General features: G+C 38.7%; 1 protein-coding gene across 2 annotated transcripts in view; it reads right to left on the bottom strand.

The window, feature by feature from the left end:
* LOC150079142 (polyamine-transporting ATPase 13A3-like) overlaps window positions 1-22,357 on the bottom strand; it is a 750,840-nt gene that overhangs the window by 34,883 nt on the left and 693,600 nt on the right. The window contains exon 26 of one of the 2 annotated variants that reach the window (XM_090383358.1): window positions 16,260-16,405. The exons of the other annotated variant lie outside the window; for it this stretch is intronic. Within the exon in view, the coding sequence (XP_090239484.1) occupies window positions 16,260-16,405 (146 nt within the window). The remainder of the gene's footprint in view (window positions 1-16,259; window positions 16,406-22,357) is intronic. 2 annotated transcript variants of the gene reach the window in all.

Genomic DNA, 22,357 nt, shown 5'->3' with positions numbered 1-22,357 from the left:
CTCCTACTCCTAATATCATTAGTGCCAACGTGTACAACTATATCACCTTTTGTGCCCTTAAAAGATGATATCTGCCCTACAATGTCATCAACCTTTGCCCCTGGCAGACATACCCTGGTCCTGTTCCACCTATCCTTTTTACAAAGCATGTTTCCCGTTTCCCTAACAATAGAGTCACCAACAACTACTAGTTCCTGTGGGACCAGCGTATTCTGCTTTGGGGGTTGCCGCTGTGTTGCGTGATGACCAAGTGGAAACTCTGGCGTTGATGTGGGCAGCTGAGAGCTTGATGGGCCCCTCAATTTAGATCTTTCGAGGGCATCCACCCTGTCCTTCAAACTCTCATATAGGCCCATAACAATGCTGAGTTGTCGCCTGATTTCCTTACACCGCGCACACACACAAAGACATCCCCCATGGCAATATCATGTTCTGTTCTGAGAGTTGGGCAAACATTTCACAAGTTGCACATTTTTTTAGGCTCTGATGCATTGGAGAATCGCCCCCCTCAGTTCTCCCCCGAGTCACAGCACTCCTGCCACTTTGTGCCCATTGCTTTGCTGCTCTAGTTTGGGGCATGATATTTTAAATTAATAAAATCAATAAATTAAATTAATTAAATGTCAATACTACGCTATCTAATAGAAACAGTGAAGCGTATTACTCTATAAATTGTACGTTAGAGCTACCTAACTACCTCAATTAAAAATTTGAATTCCCTAAAACTATATACAAAAACAATGGCTGCAAGATTCGAACGAAATAACGGTTTTACGTATATTAAGTATTACGCATATCTACAAAAACTGTTTATCTAAATTAAAATAAAAATAACCAGCGTAACTATAACTATAAGACTACGTATTAAGTACAATATAAAATAACAATTATGTAAATAAAAAGGCAAACACTTATCATTTTTTCGGAGCCTGCAAGTCACAGCTCTAATTTTTAAAGAGAGTCAGCGCCCTCCTGTTAAATATTAGGCAGGCGAAGGCAGATTACGAGAAATCTTTGGCAAGGGATGCAAAGAAAAACAGCAAAGAGTTCTTTACTTTTGTAAACTCTAAAAGGAAGGGGATGAATCAGATTGGTCCACTTGATATGGATGGTTGAACTGTTGATGACCCTGCTCAGGGAGCTAACAAACTAAATGAATATTTTGCATCGACATTCACACATGAGCGAGGGGAATGCCAGAGGTGTATTCAACTCTGGCAGTAAGCTAGATAATCATGTAATAACTGAGAGTAAAGTGGAGGAGAAATTGTTGAAGATAAACAAAGAAAGGCACCTGGGGTGGATGGGATCTATCCAGTTATATTAAAGGAGGCAGCAAAGGAAGTAAGCGAACCCTTAGCCATAATTATGAGAGCTTCCTTGGACTCAGGAGAGGTACCCATAGACTGGAGATGTGCAAATGTGACCCCAATTCACAAAGGAGGATCAAAGGCTGACACAAGTAATCATAGACTTGAGTTTAACTTCTGTTCCAGGAAAAGTAATGGAGGCATTGGTTAAAGAAGAACTGCAGGATCATCTAGACAAGACTTCAGTTATAGCTCGGACACAGCATGGTTTTGTTAAGGGGAAGTCTTGCTGATCAATTTGATTGGATACTATGATGCAGTCACAAAAGAACTGGATGCAGGGAATAACTTTGATATTATATACTTGGATCTTAGAAAGGCTTTTGATACTGTTGCCCATGGAAGACTGCTGCACGAATTGGAGCAGTGTGGCATTGGAGGCAAATTGCTGCTATGGATAAAGGGGTGGTTGAGGGGGAGAAGACAGAGAGTGGTAATCAATGGACACTGCTCATCGTGGACTAATGTTATTAGTGGAGTACCTCAGGGTTCAGTGTTGGGTCCATTATTGTTTTCTGTATTTATAAATAATATTGATGATAGTATATCAAGCTTATTGTCCAAGTTTGCAGACGATAAAAAGGTTGGCAGGGTTGTTAAGGACAGTACCGATGCTATGCTGCTGCAACAGGATCTGGAAAGGTTGAGCAGATGGGCTGAGAGGTGGCAAATGAAATTTAACATTAACAAATGTAAAGTACTACATATGGGAAACAGCAACCCCAGAGCAACGTATCAACTCTGTGGTACTACACTGACAGTGGTAGAGAATGAAAAGGACCTGGGGGTAATTGTGCAGGCAGATATGAAGTTCTCTGAGCAGTGCAGATGGGCTGCAAGAGTAGCTCATGGTGTCTTATTATGATATACAGGAATTTTTCTAGCAGGGATAAGGAGGTGATTATTCCCTTGTATAAGGCAATGGTTAGGCCACACCTTGAGTACTGTATACAGGTCTGGAGGCCTCATTTTAAGAAGGATGTAGAGCTGCTGGAACGAGTACAGAGAAGGACAACAAGATTATTGAATGGAACAAAGGGTTGCTCTTACGAAGAAAGGCTTAAGTTTTGCAAATTACAGTGTTTGGAGACTAGATATCGGCGAGGTGATCTGATATAGGTGTATAAACCCTTGAATGCTTTGAGCATGCTCAATGCTGATGGGATTCTGCCTCTTGCTCAGAATAATCACCTGAGAAGGCATAAATTCAAATTGAGAAAGACAGATGTAGGATAGATGTGCGGAAATTGGCCTTTAGCCAGCGGGTGGTTGGTTGGTGGAACAGACTTCCATCCCTTGTTGTGGAAGTTCATAGCCTAAATAAATTTAAGGCACAGCTGGACAGGTATTTCGAACGAACGGAGGGGTGAAGTGGAAGTTTTTTTTTTTTTTTTTTGGCTGATGCTGCATAAGCTTGCTTTCTTGCATCATATGCCTTTACTAATGCTAACACGATAGGAATGAAGAGAACATTCTGAAGATATATTTGTTTTTTATATCAGTGAAAGGGAAACACATTTCACCATAATAACATAAACACCCACAAATTCCAGCTATCGGTATTATCGCAAATGCAATTAGATCGAGTTTACTATCAGCTTATAACAGATTACACTAGCAGAAACACAACTGAAATTGTTTTTATTGTAGTAACCCCCAGAAAGATGCTTTAGTAAAATGTCAGCTAGTGAGGTGTTAATAGTTTGCCACTGCCTTTACAGTGTTGTTTATTCAGTTGTTACACATGCGCAACTTTGTTTATGTGTATCAAATGTGCCTTCTCATTTTGTAATTGTGCTTTATTCCCTAAAAATGAGTAAAATACTTAAAAGGTGTGAAAATGAAGTGTCTTAGTGAAAACATTACAGATTAAGAGAGAAAAAGAAAAGCAACATTGATAGACAGAGGTGGACTGGGTCAAAAATTCTTACCTGAGAAAATTTGTAGCGGCCTCATACTAGTGTTTAAGGCCAAAATCACACTGGCCTCCAGCTCATTGGGGTTTCCCCACTAAGGCTTATGGCTAGTCCGCCTCTGTCGATAGAGAAAAAAATATGAAATTGTGAAACACTGAGCGAAATGAAAGACCATGTGATACTGCACGTGCTGCAGGCCTAAATGAGGCCACGTCGAGAATTAGAAAGAATGCAGAGAAAATAAAAACAACTTTCATAGCAGGAACAACAATTCAAAGTGTAACAAAATCCATTAGATCAAGACACAAAGAATTGGAAGAGATGGAACGTCTGTTTGGATAGAAGATCAAACAAAGAACAAGTCTGCTTACGATAGAAGCAAAAGCATTAGCAATATTTTATTATGTAATAGTTGTAATAAAGTACGTAAATATTTTATTATGATTATTTATTGTGTTTGGTAATGTTTTGGTTACAAATGTGTGTTCAATCTTGGGTGGTGGGCACCTAACCCTATTTTTCCCATAGGGCCTGTTATTTATATTGCACGAGGGTTTCTAGGAACACAACTATCATGCTATACGAGGACTGACTGTACTTGGATTTCAGGAAGGCTTTTGATACTGCTATGGATAAAGGAATGGTTGAGCGTGAGAAGACAGAGTGGTTATCAGTAGGCACTGCTCTTCATGGACTAATGTTATTAGTGGAGTTCCATAGGGTTCGGTGTTGGGCCCATTGTCATTTCCATATTTATTAATGATACTGATGAAGGTATATCAGGCTTAATGTCTAAGTTTTCAGATGATACAAAGGTTGGCAGGGTGGTTAACGACAGTCATCAGGGTGAGCTACTGCAACACAATCTAGGAAAATTGAGTTGATGGACTGATAAAAGGCAGTTGAATTTTAACATTGACAAATGCAAGGTACTGCATATGAGTAACCCAGATGCAATATCTCAATAACAACTTATAAACTGTGTGGTACTACACTCAGGGTAGTTGAGAAAGAAAAGATCCTGGGGATAATTGTGCATCAAACATGAAATTCTCTAAGCAGTGCAGACATGCTGCCAGGATAGCTCATGGGGTTTTGTCAATAAAATACAGAACATTGCTAGCAGGGATAAGGAGATGATTATCAATTTGTACAATGCTCTGGTTAGGCCATATCTTTGGTACTGTATACAGGCCTGGAGACCTCATTTAGGAAGGATATAGATATGCTGGAAGGTATGCAGATATGGGTAACAAGATTCACAAAGGAAACAAAAAGAGTGTTTTTACCAAGAAAGGCTTCAGTTCTGAAAATTGCAGCAGAGACTAGGCACCTGTGAGGAGATCTGATTGAGGTGTTTTCGGCCTTGAAAACACCTCAATTAGTCCACGAAGAGCAGTGCCTACTGATAACTACTCTCGTCTTCTCCCACTCAACCATTCCTTTATCCATAGCAGTATCAATTGATTGACTAAGCTCAATGTTGGTGTTATTCTTCCTCTTGCTGAGACTACACACAAAGGGGGGGCACAAATTCAAATTGAGGAAGGATAGTTGCAGGAATAGATGTGTGGCAGTTTGCTTTCATCCAGTGGGTGGTTCATTGATGGAACAAAGCTCCATCTGTTTTTGTGGAAGTGGGCAGTTTGAATAAATTCAAGGAAGAACTATACAAATTCTTTTAGGGGATGGATGGGAGAACTGGGTAGTTTTTATTTTTTTTGCTGATGCTCTATAAGCTTGTTTTCTTGCATCATTTGTCAGATGCCTGCATAATAGATTATGCCCCCTTTAAGATTCATCTGGTTGGAATCTGCTACATCAGCCTGGACTTCAATTAATAAGGACTGTGTACATGCATACATCCCCCACCATTATTCTGTCCCTCCGTTTTCTCTTACTTTCCATTATAGTTTGTCACATCACTTCTTTCTTCATTACTTATGCTTGCACACGTGATCAACTTTAAATCACTCAAACTCTGTATTTAAGCCACCACTAACCTCTTTTACTTTAGTTGATAAAGGTTGCCAACTGAAACTGAAAGCTAATGTGCACTTATTGTGTTTTTAGTTTATCCATTTAGTATAATAAGAGCTATTATCTGCTCAATATCTCCTATAGAAATCTGTCTTCACGTATATCTTATTTATTTGTTCTTTCTACTATTAGTAAATTTGACATAGTGTTTTCCTATACTGATGGTTGCATCACGGTTGATAGTTTTGGGGTTGGGTTGGGGCCTCAACAGTGATTCCGGGTTATAAAGTTGGTGTTGTAGCTATCAATATGGAACACATTAAAATGAAGTCTATTAATTTTATTGTAATTTAATTAATTTACGTGATGGACTAGGAGAGTTGGATAGAAGCCGTCCTATAAAGAGTTCAAGGTAATCCCTGTATTATTTACTAATTAGTTTTTTGTGTATATTTTTAGCGCTTTTAACCAGTGTATTTTAATTGTGTTTATATAATATATTCTATTTAATTTCATGAGTTTTAACTAAATATTTTTGATCTTTTATTTTAATTGCTTAGTAATCATGGAAGCTGGCCATAACTCTATATGGTGTGGTTGCCACAACTCCATCCCTGCCTAAGTTGGTTCACACCTGAGTAATCGCCTTCAAAATACTGTATCTAGCATTTTTTTCAGTTAATAATTCAATAAGAATAAGCCATATACTTTAAGAGAAGAGCCAAATTGTTTGAGATTTCGTATTTATTCAACATCAATATATACAATCAATTTAATTTAATCTTAGATTTCGCTAAAATCAAAGCAGAAATTCAGAGCATTATATACCACATTATACTCTTTTCAAGAGTAGATCACTTCTGTTGGCTTATTTATGAAAAATAATTTACTTAGCTTAGGTCAGGTGATATATTTTGGATTTTAGTTATGCCTGGAATCACCAATTTGAACCTTTTGTTACTGTTTAGTTTTATGTATTCATTTATGCGACTAAGAAAGCGGTAAAGGTTTTGAATCATGCTTATCTTGTAAGTTAACAAAATATCTTGTTTCACAATGATAGATTGCAATACTCCACCTCACTTGATATAGAAGTAAGACAAGAAAGGAAAAAACTGACTACAGTAAATAATATGAAGGTCTTTGAGATGACAAAAAAAAGCAGTATGTACTGGAACTTAGGAACAAGTTTGAGCTTCTGCAGACCGTTCAGGACTAAGATATCGACAAGGAATACAACTTTCTGAAAATGATAAAGCCCAAGAAACCTATAGGTAAAAAGAAATCCAGAGAAGAAAAAAATTATTCAAGAAACACTTGTCGTGATGAACCGAAGACAACAAATGAAGAACAAGATAAACAGTGACAAGGACAAAATTAAGTATATTGAGTTATGCAAAGCGATTGAAAAGAGACTCAGAGAGCACATAAGAAGATTTAACACAAGAAGAGTAGAACAAGCATTAAAGGAAAACAAAGGACTTAAATCAGCAGTCATGAGCAGTAATACAGAAAGACAAATGATACAGAATCAGAAGAACAGTGATGGTATACTTATAAATAGCAGAAGACTACTATAGAGAATTATATAAGGAGCGAGGGAATAATGCCAGCAGTGGGGAAGATGGATCACAAATTATCAACACATATGACATACCCAATATCCTTCCTGATAAAGTAAAACATGCATTAAAGAAAATGAAGAATCAAAAAGCACTGGGTGAAGATGAAGTTACTATAGATTTGTAAATATTAGGAGGAAGAGACCTGACAAGACTCTTCGCAAAATACATTACGAAAGGTGTGACGCCTAAGGAGTTGAATAATGCAATCATAATTTTGCTGCAAAGAGAGGAGATAAATTGGAAATAAAAGACCAATTAGTTGTTGTCCTATATCTACAAGTCATTCGCAAGGGTCATTACTAACAGATTATAAAAAATACTTGATGAAAATCAGCTGAAAGAGCAAGCTGGCTTTATGACAGGATTCTCAACTATGGATCACCTTCATGTAATATCACAGCTAATGGAGAAAGCAAATGAATATAAAACACCATTACGCCTGGCATTTTGTAGATTATGAAAAGGCATTTGACTCCATACAGCATAAAGCAATGTTTCGGTCACTGGAAAGACAAAGCATAAACATCCCATACGTTATGATTTCGAAGAAAATATATGAGAATGCTACCTCCTTTATTGGACTAGACAGAAACAACAGCAAATTTAAAATTGAGAAAGGAGTTCAACAAGGGGAGACAATATCTCCGAAGTTGTTTACTGCTGCCCTCGAAGAAGCTTTCAGAAGATTGGACTGGTCGCAGAAAGGAGTCAATGTGAATGGAGAGTACCTAAACCATTTACGATTTGCAGATGACATTTGCAGGTGATCATAAGCCATGATGCAATTAGAGGAAAATCTTAATCAGTTATGCAGAGTTAGTAAGTGTTTCAGGCTAAAGACGAATATGGTTAAATTAAAAATAATGATGAACAAGTATGCCACAAGAAGGAATATAATCACTGAAGGAACAGAAATTGAAAAGTGGATTCATATACTGTTGTTATGTTGTTATTTGGTTTTTAGGAGCATTAGCAACTAAGGCCATATTGCTCCGGGATATGCGGTGGTCATTCCCTGACCTTTCCGCATCCTCCGTATTTGGTGGTGATGGGCTCGAACCCCGGTCTAATCAAGAAGCGTGTGCTACGCACTGCTGCTCCTTCCCACCTGGCTACGGAGGCGCCTGATTCATATACTTATCTGAGACAAGTCATTAACTGTAATAATGATAAATGGCTGGAAGTCGAGAAGAATAAATTTTGGACGTATAGCATTCAAGAAATAAAGTCACATACTGAGGAGCAATATCCCAATTTGTCTGAATGAAAACAAAGAACCAATGTATACTCCCCATTATGACTTATGGAAGTGAAACTTGAGCACTCACCAAAAGAATGGAAGAGAAGCTGAGAACAAGACAGCGAAGAATGGAACGAATTATATTAGGGATCAGAAACAAATGGGAATAGGCAGCAGGTTCAAGTAAAGGACATCCTTTTCAAATCTAAAGAACTGAAATAGACTTGGGCAGGACACATAGCTTGAAGACATGATGACAGATGAACTAAGAAGATAACAAAATGGTATCCAAGAGGAGCTAAAAGAAAACATGGAAGACAACAATGGAGATGGACAGATGAAATTCAAGAGTTCGTGGGCAGTAAATGGATGGCTATTGCACAAAACAGAAGAAACTGGAAAGTTGCTGGAGAGGCCTTCATCCTGCAGTGGATTGAAAATGGCAGATGATGATGACCCCACCTCGCGGTACCTCAGTACATTCAATAATTCAGACTAATAAGAGAAAGGTGTAGTCAGAATTAGTAAAAACTAGAAATTATGGAATATAATTATATTAGCATTAGCAAGGGCACATGATGCAAGAAAGCAAGCTTATATAGCATCAGCCAAAAAAAAAAAAAAAATAATAAATAAATAAAATAAATAAATAAAATAAAAAACACACATTCTTCCCATTTCATCAATCCACTCGGTTCAAATATTTGTCTAGTTCTACCTTGAATCTGTTTAGGCTATCAACGTCTACCACGATAGATGGAAGTTTATTCCAGCAATCAACCACCCGCTGGCTAAAGGCAAACTTCCACATCTATCCTACAACTGTCTTTCCTCAATTTGAATTTATGCACTCTCACACGATTATTCTGAGCAAGAGGAAGAATCCCATCAGCATTGAGCATGCTAAAACCATTCAAGACTCTATACACCTCAATCAGGTCACCTTGCAGGTGCCTAGTCTCCAGACACTGTAATTTGCAAAACTTATGCATTTCTTTGTAAGAGCCCTTCTCTGGACTCATTACAACAGCTCTACATCCTTCTTAAAATGAGGCCCCCAGACTGTATACAGTACTCAAGGTGTGGCCTGACCATTGCCTTATACAAGGGAATAATCACCTCCTTATCCCTGCTAAAAAAATTCCTGTACATCACTGACAAGACACCGTAAGTTACGCTTGCAGACCATCTGCACTACCCAGAAAACTTCACATCTGCCTACGCAATTACCCCCAGCTCCTTTTCATTCTCTACCGCTGTCAGTGTAGTACCACACAGTTGATAAGTTACTCTGGGGTTACTGCTTCCCATATGCAGTACTTTACATTTGTCAATATTAAACTTCATTTGCCACCTCTCAGCCCATCTGCTCAACTTTTCTAGATCCTGTTGCAGCAGCATACTGTCATTAGTGTCATTAACAACCCTGCCAATCTTCATGTTGTCTGCAAATGTGGACATTAAGACTGATATACCATTATCAATATCATTAATAAATACAGAAAACAACAATGGACCTAACACTGAACCCTGAGGACTCCACTAATAACATTAGTCCACGAAGAGCAGTGTCCATTGATTACCACTCTCTGTCTTCTCCCACTCAACCATCCCTTTATCCATAGAAGCAATTTGCCTCCAATGCTACCCTGCTCCAATTTGTGCAGCAGTATTCCATATGCAACAGTGTTAAAAGCCTTTCTAAGATCCAAATATAAGATATCAAAATTATTCGTTGCATCCAGTTCCTTTGTGATTATATCATAGTATCCAATCAAATTGGTCAGACAAGACTTCCCCTTAACAAACCCATGCTGTGTCCGAGCTATAACTGAAGCCTTGTCTAGATGATCCTGCAGTGCTTCTTTACCCAGTTCCTAAATTAATTTCCTTGGAATAGAAGTTAAACTAACAGGTCTGAATTACTTGTGTCGCCATTTGATCCTCCTTTGTGAATTGGGGTCACATTTGCACATCTCCAGTCCATAGGTACCTCCCCTGAGTCCAAGGAAGCTCTCATAATTATGGCTAAGGGTTTGCTTACTTCCTTTGCTGCCTCCTTTAATATAACTGGATAGATTCCATCCACCCCAGGTGCCTTTCTTATGTTTATATTCAACAATTTCTCCTCCACTTTACTCTCAGTTATTACAAGATTATCTAGCTTACTGCCTGAGTGTAATACACTTCTGGCATTCCCCTCCCTGAATAAATCCTCATGTGTGAATGTAGATGCAGAATATTCATTTAGTTTGTTAGCTACCTGAGGAAGATCATCAACAGTTGATATCAAATGGATCAATCTGATTCATCCCCTTCCTTCTAGAGTTTACATAAGTAAAGAACTCTTTGCTGTTTTTTTTTGCATCCTTTGCCAAAAATTTCTCGTAATCTGCCTTTGCCTTCCTAACCTCTTTTGTGACTTGGTTACAGACAGTTTATATCTATAATAGGCTTCTGTGTCACCTGTTAATTTATATGTATTCCATGCATTTTTCTTCTCTGCCACAAGCCACATTAATTCATCTGATATCCATTTAGGCCTAAACCTTGAACAGTATTTCTTAGTTGGTATGAAAAGACTAGTACCCTATAAGATTAAGTCCCTGAAGGCTTCCCATTTAGAATTCACTGTTGGTAACATCATCAGTTGATCCCACTGTATAGAATTTAAAAACTCTCTCAGACCACTGTAGTTGCCTTTACGAAAACAAAAACCCTTCACCTTACTCCCAATTGTAGTTACATCTTTAAGGAAATCCCACATCAGTGTACTGTGATCACTGCCATTTAGTGGTTCCTTTATCTGCAGATTATTAATGAATGAAGAATCACTGCTGATAATCAGATCAAGAGTATTACTCCCGCTGGTTGCCTCTCGAACATGTTGCCGTAGAAAACATATCATCCAAGAAATCCACAGAAGTCTTGTTAGTGGCCAACATACAAGTTCCAGTCAATAACTGGAAAGTTAAAATCCCCCATTATAACACATTCTGATTTAATGGCCCACTCTATTTATTTTATTTATTTCAATTCACAGTTTATAAAAAGAAGCAAATTTATTCTCAACCCAGTAACATATGCTAATTTAGATGGTATTAGGATATGAATGTGATGAAAAGAAAAATATTTATGAAAATGTTTATATTCAAAATAAAATTGAACATAAAGCATTCAAAATCAAGTAAAACAGGAACAATATGATTTCATGATTTTCTTAACAATAACTGATCTACAAATTAATAACTGTAATTTTAATCAGGTACAGGTGGTCCAAATTCATTTTCTGAAGAAACAGATATTGTGTAAAGATCGTAATCATATTTTTGTATCATAATGCCATTGTTCATTTCTTTTAGAGTGTAAAAACATTTTCTGAGTACCGCATCAGACATAGCAAATATAATAAGGGAACTGAAGTAACTTCTGGCTTTCATGAAATTTTGCTTTTTATTTACTTTCTTCTTCTTCTCTAGAGATTCTCCCCACCCTCCCACTTGAATGTTTTTATAACCCGAAATTAGTACTTTTTTCACCACTGCTACTCAAGATATTCTGCAACTTTGATGCATTTAAGTCATTAAGAGCAATAAAAACACTCATCATTAAATAGCTTTTTTCTCCATGCAATTCTCTCTCTCTTTATATGTATTGTGTCCATTAAGGACGTTGGTGATCACGGTCTTCCACATCTCTCGATCTTTTGCTGTTCTCAGCAGGTCTAGACTCCGTACATTCATCCAGTTGGTCAGACTACTAATATAGTTTATTCTTTGTCTTCCTCTGCTTTGCTTTCCATTCACTTTGCCTGTCATGATGATCTCCTCCAAACCTTCCTTCCTCATGATGTGCCCAAAAAATTTCAGCTGCTTTTCTCTTATGTTCCTCAGTAATGATCTTTGTGTTCCTGCTCTTTGTAGTACCTCTACATTCGTGATATGTTCAGTTCAGGATATTCTTAGCATCTGTCTATAAAACCATATTTCTGTCCCCTCCAAACTCTTTGCCATTTCTCGGGAGATTGCCCAGCATTCACTACTGTATGTAAGGACAAATATAACATAACATTTCAAAATTCTGTTTTTCGTTTTCATTGACAATTTCCTATCTTTTAGTATGTTGCCCAGTTTCTGAAATGTGGCCTTGGCCATACCAATCCGTCTTTTGATTTCATTATCTGATCATCCATCTCGTGTAATGCAACTCCCTAGATAATTGTATTTCTCTACTTGTCTTATGATGTTGTTCCCTATTTTCAGTATGCATTTGGGCACAATTTTCTTTTTGCTGAAAACTATGCACTCTGCCTTTTTTTTTTTTTTTTTTTTTTTTTATGTTTATTGTTAAGCCTTTCCTTCTACTTTGTTCCACTACTTTGTCTAGAAGTTCCTGTAGTTCTTCTGTCTCAGCAATGAGAGCGATGTCGTCTGCATATCTGATGTTGTTTACATTCTGTTCGTCAAACGGAAATCCTCCAATTCCAGGTGTTCCTCTCATAATTTCCTCGCTGTAGAGATTGAATAGGTTCAGAGAGCAAATACAGCCCTATCTTACACCCCTCAGAATTCTTATGTTCTCACCCCTGTCTTTTCCAATTCTCAGGCTTGCTGTTTGTTCCCAGTATAAGTTTCTGAGTATCCTTATGTCTTTCCCTCTATGTCTAAACAATCTAGAATGTTGAAGAGCTCTTCATGTTTAAACCTGTTGAATGCCTTCATAAGATCAATGAAACACATAAATAGGTCTCTCTGCATTTCAATAGCCCTCTCCGACATTATCCTTATCATGAAGCTAGCATTTCTTATTCCAGTATTTTGCATAAATCCCCATTGTTCTTCTCCTATCTCTTGCCTTATTTTATTCCTTATCCTCATCAATATTATTCTTAGAAGAATTTTAGTAATATTACTCATTAAGCTAATGGTGCAATGTAGTTCACAATCAGAGCCCCTGGTTTCTTTGGCAGAGCTATGAATATGGATTTACTAAGATCCTCTGGTATCACTCCACTGTCATATATCTCATTTAGCACCTCAGCTATTATTGCAATGCCAAAATCAACCAAAGCCCTTATCATTTCTGTCACGATGGCATCTGGGTCCAGCTGCCTTATTACTTTTTAATCGGGATACAGCTGCCCTGACTTCCAATTTCGGTATTTCAGGGTCCTATGGCTTATTGGTTTTTCCCCCGTGTTCGTCCTGAAAGAGTTCTTCGTATTCTGTCCATAACTTTGCCTTTTTCCATGATTACTGTTCTGTCCTTCACTTTTATACAGCCAGACGCTGGACAGATCTTATATCCCACCAATAGTATTCATAATTTTCAATCTCTTGGCACTGCTCATTTAACCATGCTTCTTTTGCCTCTTTGCATTCCCTCTTAATTTCCTTGTCATTCTTCCGATATTCTTTTGCCTCATGAAGCTCAGGATATTGCTCGTCATCCATTGATTTTTACTTTTCCTTTCTTTCTTTGGAATGGTCTCATATGCTGTGTTGGCGAAGGCTTCCTTCAGTGCATGCCATTTGCTGTTTCCTTCATTTGCAAGTATCTCATACATGTCTCTGACTGCCTCAGCATATGCATTCCTAATGCCATCATCTTTCTGCAATAGATCAAATTGAAAACATTCTGTTCTTGTGCTTTGTTTCAGTTTTTCCTGGACTTTTCCATGTCCAGGTGTGCCTTGGATGTTCTTTAAACCAAGTGTTGGTAATCACTTGTTGATTTATCTTGCACCACTGTGCCCAGATTTTGCCTCTTTCATTTGATTTCCCAATCTATATCTTCCTATCACGTCTCCATCTGGCTCACTTCCTACTTTTGCATTTAAGTCTCCCATTATGATTATAATTTCCTGAGATTTGCATTGTTTCCTTGCTGATTCCAGCTGCTCGTAAAACTTTTCTAGTTCCACTTCACTACTCTCTGCTGTTGGAGCATACACCTGAATGATGGCCATATCAAAAGGTTTTCCTTTGAGTTTGACCAGCAGTATTCTGTCCGATAACACCCACCAACCTAACATGCTCTCAGACATTGCCCTATCCAACAAAACCCCAACTCCTCTTTCGTGTCTGTCTCCTCCCAAATAAATCATTCTTTGTTGCCCTGTCTTGAAGTCTCCACTCTCTTTCCACCTGATCTCACATAATTCAAGTATGTTAATTTGTAATTGTTCCATTTCCTGTTTTACATTCTCAAGTTTGCCGCATTTTGCAGATGATACAAAGGTTGGCAGGGTTGTTAATGACAGTAATGGCAGTCTGCTACCGCAACAGGATCTAGATAATTTGGGCAGATGGGCTAAGAAGTGGCAACTGAAGTTTAACCTTGACAAATGCAAAGTACTGCATATGGGTAGAAATAACCCCAGAGAAACGTACCAACTGTGTGGTACTACACTTAAGGTGGTAGAAAATGAAAAACACCTGGGAGTAATTGTGCAGTCAGATATGAAGTTCTCTGAGCAATGCAGACAGGCTGCCAGGGCAGGTCATGGGGTTTTGTCAATGATATATAGGAATTTTGCTAGCAGGGAAAAGGAGGTGATTATCCCTCTGTATAAGGCAATGGTCAGGCCACGCCTTGAGTACTGTGTACAGGTCTGGAGACCTCATTTTAGGAAGGATGTAGATTTACTTGAGCGGGTACAGAGAAGGGCAACAAGATTGGTGAGGGGAATGAAGGGATCCTTTTACCAAGAGAGGCTTAAGTTCTGCAAATTGCAGTGGCTGGAGACTAGGCACCTGCGCGGTGATCTGATTGAGGTATATAAGGCCTTGAATGGATTGAGCACTCTGAATTCTGATGGGATCCTTCCACTTGTTCAGATTACGAACCTAAGGGGGCATAAATTCAAATTAAGAAAAGACAGATGTAGAATAGATGTGCGGAAATTTGCCTTTAGCCAGCGGGTGGTTAATTGCTGAAACAAACTTCCATCTGTCGTTGTGGAAGTTGATAGGTTGAATAAATTTAAGGAGGAACTGGACAGGCATTTGGAGGGAATGGTGTGATTTTTTTTTTTTTTTTTTTTTTTGGCTGATGCTGCATAAGCTCATACATTTGCTTTCTTGCATCACATGCCACTACTACTACTACTACTGCATTGGAAAAGAGTCCTCACATTCCAAGTAGCCAATTTCAACGCGCGCCTGTTTTTCTTTCTGTTTCTGCTGGTTCTGCTTACAGTTTCTTGTTGATGATTCGGCACCACCTGCAGTTCATGGTTATCCGTACTGAGCGAGGCATCTGCATCTGACGACACTGAGATCTCCTTCACGCTGTTGTCTTCCTTTCTTAAATTGTGCATGACCATGACATTCTTGGCATTTTACAGCAGTGGTTTGCCATTGCCTTCTGCCAGATGTGTTTACCAAGAACACCATCTCTCTTCCCAGAAGTTCCTCTGCTTGAAACAACCGTTGCCTTCTGAGGCCATAGCTCATCTGCCTTCTTCCTCAGTTTACTAACTGTGGATTCTGCCATTGGCCATCGCTCGTTATCCTAAGCATGGGAGCTGTAACCCTGGACAGGGGCCTTGCTGGGTACTGACAGCCGGAGCTAGTTGAGCCCAGGTTTGGCTTGCGGCTGTTTATTGGTTATTCATAGCTGACCTCCATATCTGAAGGTCGTTCCACTATCTGCCACCTGTGGACTCACCCGGTAGCAGTATGCTCTGTCTCGGGTCCATGCAATTACTATTGTATATTATTTCATTCCACTTGCAGCCCAGGTGTAAATAGCACTTTTTTTGTTATAATTTTTAATTTTGGTCAGTTTTCCATCCTGCTCACTCTCCTAATCATCTCTCAAAAAAAAAAAAAAAAAAAAACCAGCCTTCCATTATTTTCTTAGATGTAGATGCTGACAGATCAGTATGTCTCCCTGATCCATAACAGCTGTAGTATTAGGAGTTAAGAAAAGGCACCTGATATCACTATTATCGCCTGATAAAATTTCTGCAGAAGGATGTGAATTATGTAACAATGTCTTAATGCTTTCATCTGCATTCAATTTTCTCCTTTTGAATGGTTATAACTACTGGTAATAACACACTAATTAAATGTTTCACTAATATCTCTTTATGCAAAATTTAATTTTCCAAATGGTAACTTACCATTTGTAAAAATAGATTTTCGATATGGTGCTCCTTTGGAGAAAATAATCGCCAATGAAATGTACTGGAAGACTGATACTGCAAAGATGGCAAAATTGTCATGACTCTGAAAGTCTTCCTCACTTTTTGGCTCATGAGGCTTGTACCTAATAATGATAATTAGTGATATTATTGACATCACCAAGATATGTATTTATAAAAGAAAAGTGAGATTTCCATTTCTGATAAATTATTTTTAAATTTTTACAATTTAAATTTGGGTCATGAGATAAGTATGTAAATATAAAGAGAAAAGTCTGAAACAATTGCTTTGCACCTTTTGAAAGACCAGCTTATTTAACCCTTCAGTGACTGGGTGGCGATCTGACTGCATTTAATTTTTGTTTGTCCACTAATCATTTTATGAAGGATTTTGTTGGTGATACCTTTTTCTCTAGCTGCTTGTATTAATTAGTTGTTGGTTCACTTTGGTTTCGGAAACATAATAGTGCTTTCTTTATTGTAGTCTAGACATAACCTGGATGGTAACGTAATGTTGATGTGAAAGAGTTGTTTGTTGCCATGTCTGTGTGTTAGATTTTTAAACAATCCAGTTCTGTTGTGAAAAAGTCAGGAGTTAGGCCTGTACTTAGGCCTGTAAGTGTCTGCAATTCTATCTGACATGAGGGAGTATATATTGAGAGCCTTGTCAATCAATTGGGCACTGGAGAGAACGTCCAGGGCTCATATGGGTAAAAGTTTTCACAGCATGGTCTGTGCTTGTTAACAAGAGAGATTGTTTTTACAGGTATGGAATATATTTGAATAGAAGGGGTGCAAGAATATTTGCTGATGCTATCAAGGCAGTGATAGGTGGGTTGGAAAACTGCTAGATTGGGGGGAGGGTAACAAGACTAATAGCTTAACTAGAACCACAGGCAGATGGGATAGTGACTCTTGCACTGCTACTATTGGAGTAGCAGTGCAAGAATCAGCTAGAGTAAGGACATGTGCATGTATATTTGCATGTACATTAATGCTAGGAGTACTGTTTGTTGTTGTTTGTTTGTTATTTGGTTTTTAGGAGCATTAGCAACTAAGGCCATATTGCTCTGGGATATGCGGTGGTCATTCCCTGACCTTTCCGCATCCTCCGTATTTGGTGGTGACAGGCTCGAACCCCGGTCTAATCAAGAAGCGTGTGCTACGTACTGCTGCTCCTTCCCACCTGGCTATGGAGGCACCCTAGGAGTACTGTAAATAAATTTGATGAATCTGAAATACATCAAATAAAGACATAAGTAATGATGAATTTGAATAGGGGAAGTACAATGTATATAGGAAAGACACACAGGAAAGGATTTGACATGGGTGAGGAGTACAGTGTTGAGTCAGTTTGATGTGATATAAGCACTGGCAAAACAAAACAGAGTAGGAGTGTGTTATAGGCCTAATGACTGTGATGGGTATACCAAACAGATATAAAGAGAAATAGAGTGGGGCAGCAAATGAGAATGTCTCATAATGGGGATTTTAACTTTCCAGATGTTGACTGCAATTTTTGTGGGCAGGTTACTTGCAGACTAGTAAGACTTTTGTGGATTTCTTGGATGACTGTTTTCTACAGCAGCACTGTAGAGGGGCAACAAGAAAAAGCAATACTCTTGATCTGGTTATCATCAGTGATTCTTCATGCATTAAGAATTTGAAGGTAAAAGACCCACTGGGTGGCAACGATCAGTGTACTAATGTGGAATTTAATTAAAGACATAACTACTGTCGAAGGTAAAGGCTTTTGCTTTCATAAGGGTGACTACAGTGGTCTCAGATAGTTTTTAATTTCTGTGCAATGGGACCAACTGATGATGTTACCAAATTCTAAATGGGAAGTATTCAGGAAAGCAATCAAAGAAGATACTAAGCTTTTCATACCATCAAAAGGTATGAATACTTCCCACTGTTCAAGGAGTAGACCTATTCAAGGAGTAGACTGTTCAAGGAGTAGACCTAAATGGATGTCAGATGAACTATTTGAGACACGTGGCAGAGAAGAAAAGGGCATGGGATGCATGTAAATTATCAGGTGATAAGACGCTTAGGTAGAAATAAATTAGTCTGTAATCAAGTCACAAAGGAGGTTAAGCAAGAGGCAGATTATGCAAAGTCTCTGGCAAACCATGAAAAGAAAAACAGCAAAGACTTCCATGCATATATTAATAGTAGAAGGAAGGGATTGAATCACATTGGGTCACTTGATTTTTATGGGTTAACTGTTGATGACAATGCTCAGGTTGCAGACGAATTGAATAGGTATTTTGCATCAATATTCACACATGAGGAATTATTTAGGATAGGGGATGCCAGAAGTTTATCAAACCCTAATGAGAAGCTAAATGACTTTGTGATAACTGAAAGGAAAGTGTAGAAGATGGAATCCTGCATTGGGGCCCACTGCCCTCCTGCCCGTAACAGAAAAAACTTTAATTGAGTAAAAATGTAAGTTTCTTAGTTATGTTTATGATTAAATTTACTGTGTCTACAAATAATAATTTTTTTCACATGAAGCATGTTTATTGTTAACTAGATGCTGCTTCCATGACAATGGTTAAGGATTTGTGACTGCAGGGGCCAAAGTCAAATAGAGGCCCATTATTGGAGTAGGGGCACATTTATTGGGGGTCATTATTATTGAGTATAGTATTATTATTGCAATCTCAATTTCATTATTAATGATGCAGTAAATGGACTACTACAAATATTTCAGCATTGTTCAAAGTATATACGAGTGCTACCCAAAAGTTCCTGAAATGTATTTATAAAATAAATTAGACTCACCCTGAGTCTTATTCACCACTGTCACCCTTAAAGTAGTTCCCTTGAAAGCGTAAACACTGATCCCAGTACTTCTCCCATGATTTGAATGCGTTCCGGAAGTCCTTCTTCATCATAGTGTTCAGCACCACCTGCAATTCGGTTTGGATATCCTCTATGCTGTCAAATTTTTGACCCTTCAGCTTCATTTTTCATTCTTGGGAAGAGGAGGAAGTCGCAGGGGGCTAAGTCTGGCCAATAAGTGGGGTGAGGGATGATTGTCATGTTGCTGGATGCCAAAAACTGCACCACAGGAAGAGATGTGTGGGCCCATGCATTGTCATGATGAAAGGTCCAGTTCTTTGTGCACCACTTCTCTGGATGTTTCCACCTGACGGCTTCCCTTAACTGCCTCAAGACATCACAGTAGAACTTTGTGTTGATGGTCTGGCCAGGAGGGATGAATCCTTATGGACAATCCCTTCAGTGTCCAAAAAACAGATCAGCACGGCCTTCACAAAGCTCCTCACTTGTCGGGCTTTCTTCGGTCAGGGCGAAGATAGGCTCTTCCACTGGGATGATTATTGCTTGGTTTCTGGGTCATACCATATAACCAACTCTCATCACCAGTGACGGCTGTAGAAAGGGAGTTTTGATCACTCCTGGCCGGTTCTTGAAGATCTCTGCTAAATTCCATGCGATGCTGCTTTTAGTCTTCACTCAGTAACAGTACGATAGTCCTACAATGCCACAAATATCATGGATGGTCCGCCTGCGGTCTTCATGGATCGCTGCCCGAACTTCTGCAACATTTTTCAGGGTAGTGCTCGATGATGGACGCCCAGAGCGATCGTCATCATCAACCAACATTCGACCGTTTTTAAAATGGATAAACCAGTAGTAGGTCCGTGTCTGACCTAAAGCATCATCACCAAAAGCTTGTTTCAACTTCTTATGGGTTTCTACTGTTGTATCGTTAAGAAGGAAACAAAACTTGATGCAAGCATGTTGCTCTCTCATCACAACAATCGCAAACTACGCAAAACACAACGCCAAGAACTGCACATAAACATTCAATGCCTCTATCCAGTCTGATGCCATGTGGCACACTGATTCACAAAGGATGCATGCAGTGTTACCTAGTGCCACAAGTCCATATTAGTGTAGTTCCTGTGCAATATTCAAATTTCAGGAACAGTTGGGTAGCACCTCCTGTTTTTTTGGTTTTACAAGGGAATGCGATATTATATTGAAGAAATTAAATCCAACTTGTTGGTCTAGTTGGCTTGCATATATAATTGCTATAAAATTGAGATTTCATGATTTGCTAATGGCATTAAATAAGATTATTATACAATCATCAAAAAGTGATAAAGTCAAAAGCCTTCCAGATTAAAAATAATATTGAAAATTTTGATTTTGTGCTAACCACCGTACTGATAGAAAAAACCTTGTCGAGTATTAATACAAATAGGCTGACGAGGCTAGTGAGAGCAAGATGTTTTCAAAGCTGCTAAGTTGACTTTTCTTATTTATTGATTTGAAATTATTGTTTTTGGTTTAAATTTTTGATTTAAATTAGTAGTATAGTATATAGTATTTTTTTGAGATTTTAAAATTAATTTGGTGCATTTATTCTTTACACGGCCTTGTTATTTATTTTGTTATTTGTTTTTTTTTTAGGAGCATTAGCAACTGAGGTCATATTGCTCCGGGGATATGCGGTGGTCATTCCCTGACCTTTCCGCATCCTCCGTATTTGGAGGCTCATGGGCTCGAACACTGGTCTAATCAAGAAGTATGTGTTACGCACTGCTGCTCCTGCCCACCTGGCTACGGAGGTGCCAATCTCGGCCTTGTAATTGCATGAAATATCACAGTCGATTTCTGCCAGTATTGAATTGACAGTAGCATTCAAATTGGCCACCATTGTTTTAGAATAGTTGTTTGGTGTTGTTTATTTGGTTTTTAGGAGCATTAGCAACCAAGGCTATATTGCTCCGAGGATATGCGGTGGTCATTCCCTGACCTTTCCGCATCCTCCGTATTTGTAGTCATGGGCTCGAACCCTGGTCCAATCAAGAAGCGTGAGCTACGCACTGCTGCTTCTGCCCACCTGGCTACGGAGCGGCTTTTTCGTATAGATATAGTAGATACTGGAAGCTTGTCGTTGTTTGTTATTTGGATTTTAGGAGCATTAGCAACTAAGGCCATATTGCTCCGGGGATATGTGGTGGTCATTCCCTGACCTTTCCGCATCCTCCGTATTTGGTGGCCATGGGCTCGAACCCCAGTATAATCAAGAAGCATGTGCTATGCACTGCTGCTCCTGCCCACCTGGCTACAGAGGCGCCATACTGGAAGCATTTATGTAACTTGTAGCAGTGTAATCAGTATCAGCAGAAGATTTTGAACTATATAGCACTTCTTATGTGTTTTAATAATTTAACTTGTCATGTAGATCGTAACATACAACAGTAATATTCGCAGAGCTTTTAGAATCGGTGATTTGGCATAGATAGCTAGCGTGAGAGTTTGATCCACATGGGTGGCAATGATAGTTAAATTTATTATCTATTATAGCTACTTAGATTTTACAAATATAATGTTTTAACCTAATACATATAACCACTTAGATTTTACAAACGTAACATTATGACTTAATATATATACTTGATAGGAGATAGAAAATTCATATTCTACTAAATTCTACTTTCTCAGATATGCCAGACAAGCTGTACTTGCTACCTGGGAGTCTAAAACGCTGATGGAACTGATATTCGGGTGACACTCAAGTCAAGTGGACCCAATTTCGGCGACATGCGGATGGTCTGTGACAGCCAAATCCTCTGCTTGCACCTTCATGAGGGTGGGACTGTTAGTAATCTTTGGTATAACCCCCATGCATAAGCACACTGTGGGTGACCACCCAGGTGTGAACCAACGTAAGTAGGGGTTGATGTGTGGTGCCCACACCACATGGAGGAATGCTGCCCTTCTGTGTTATCAGGCAATACTAGGTGGTAGATGACTCTCATCAACCAGCGCAATACAACCACTTTGCTTATTGGAGGTTTGAAGTGGATGGAACTCATGTTTAGTCTCCAGAGCTAAATTCCGGTCAACCCCTCCCTATCTCTTCCATCATGAAGTATGACTGATGAATTTTGAGGTTATAACGGACATCATGGCAAGATCTAAACTTCCTTACATTTTTAAGGGTACAGCTCTAAAACGGTGTTTGCAGGCCAGCTGCCTGCTAGTTAGTACACCGGACCAAACCAATTGGTAACGCTTTAGCAGGCTTC

Source organism: Mastigoproctus giganteus, chromosome 10 (assembly GCF_048544385.1).
Source record: "Mastigoproctus giganteus isolate SK-2022 chromosome 10, ASM4854438v1, whole genome shotgun sequence".
Lineage (NCBI taxonomy): Eukaryota > Metazoa > Arthropoda > Arachnida > Uropygi > Thelyphonidae > Mastigoproctus > Mastigoproctus giganteus.
Note: the sequence above shows the minus strand (reverse complement) of the source record. Positions and strands in the feature narration are given on the sequence as shown.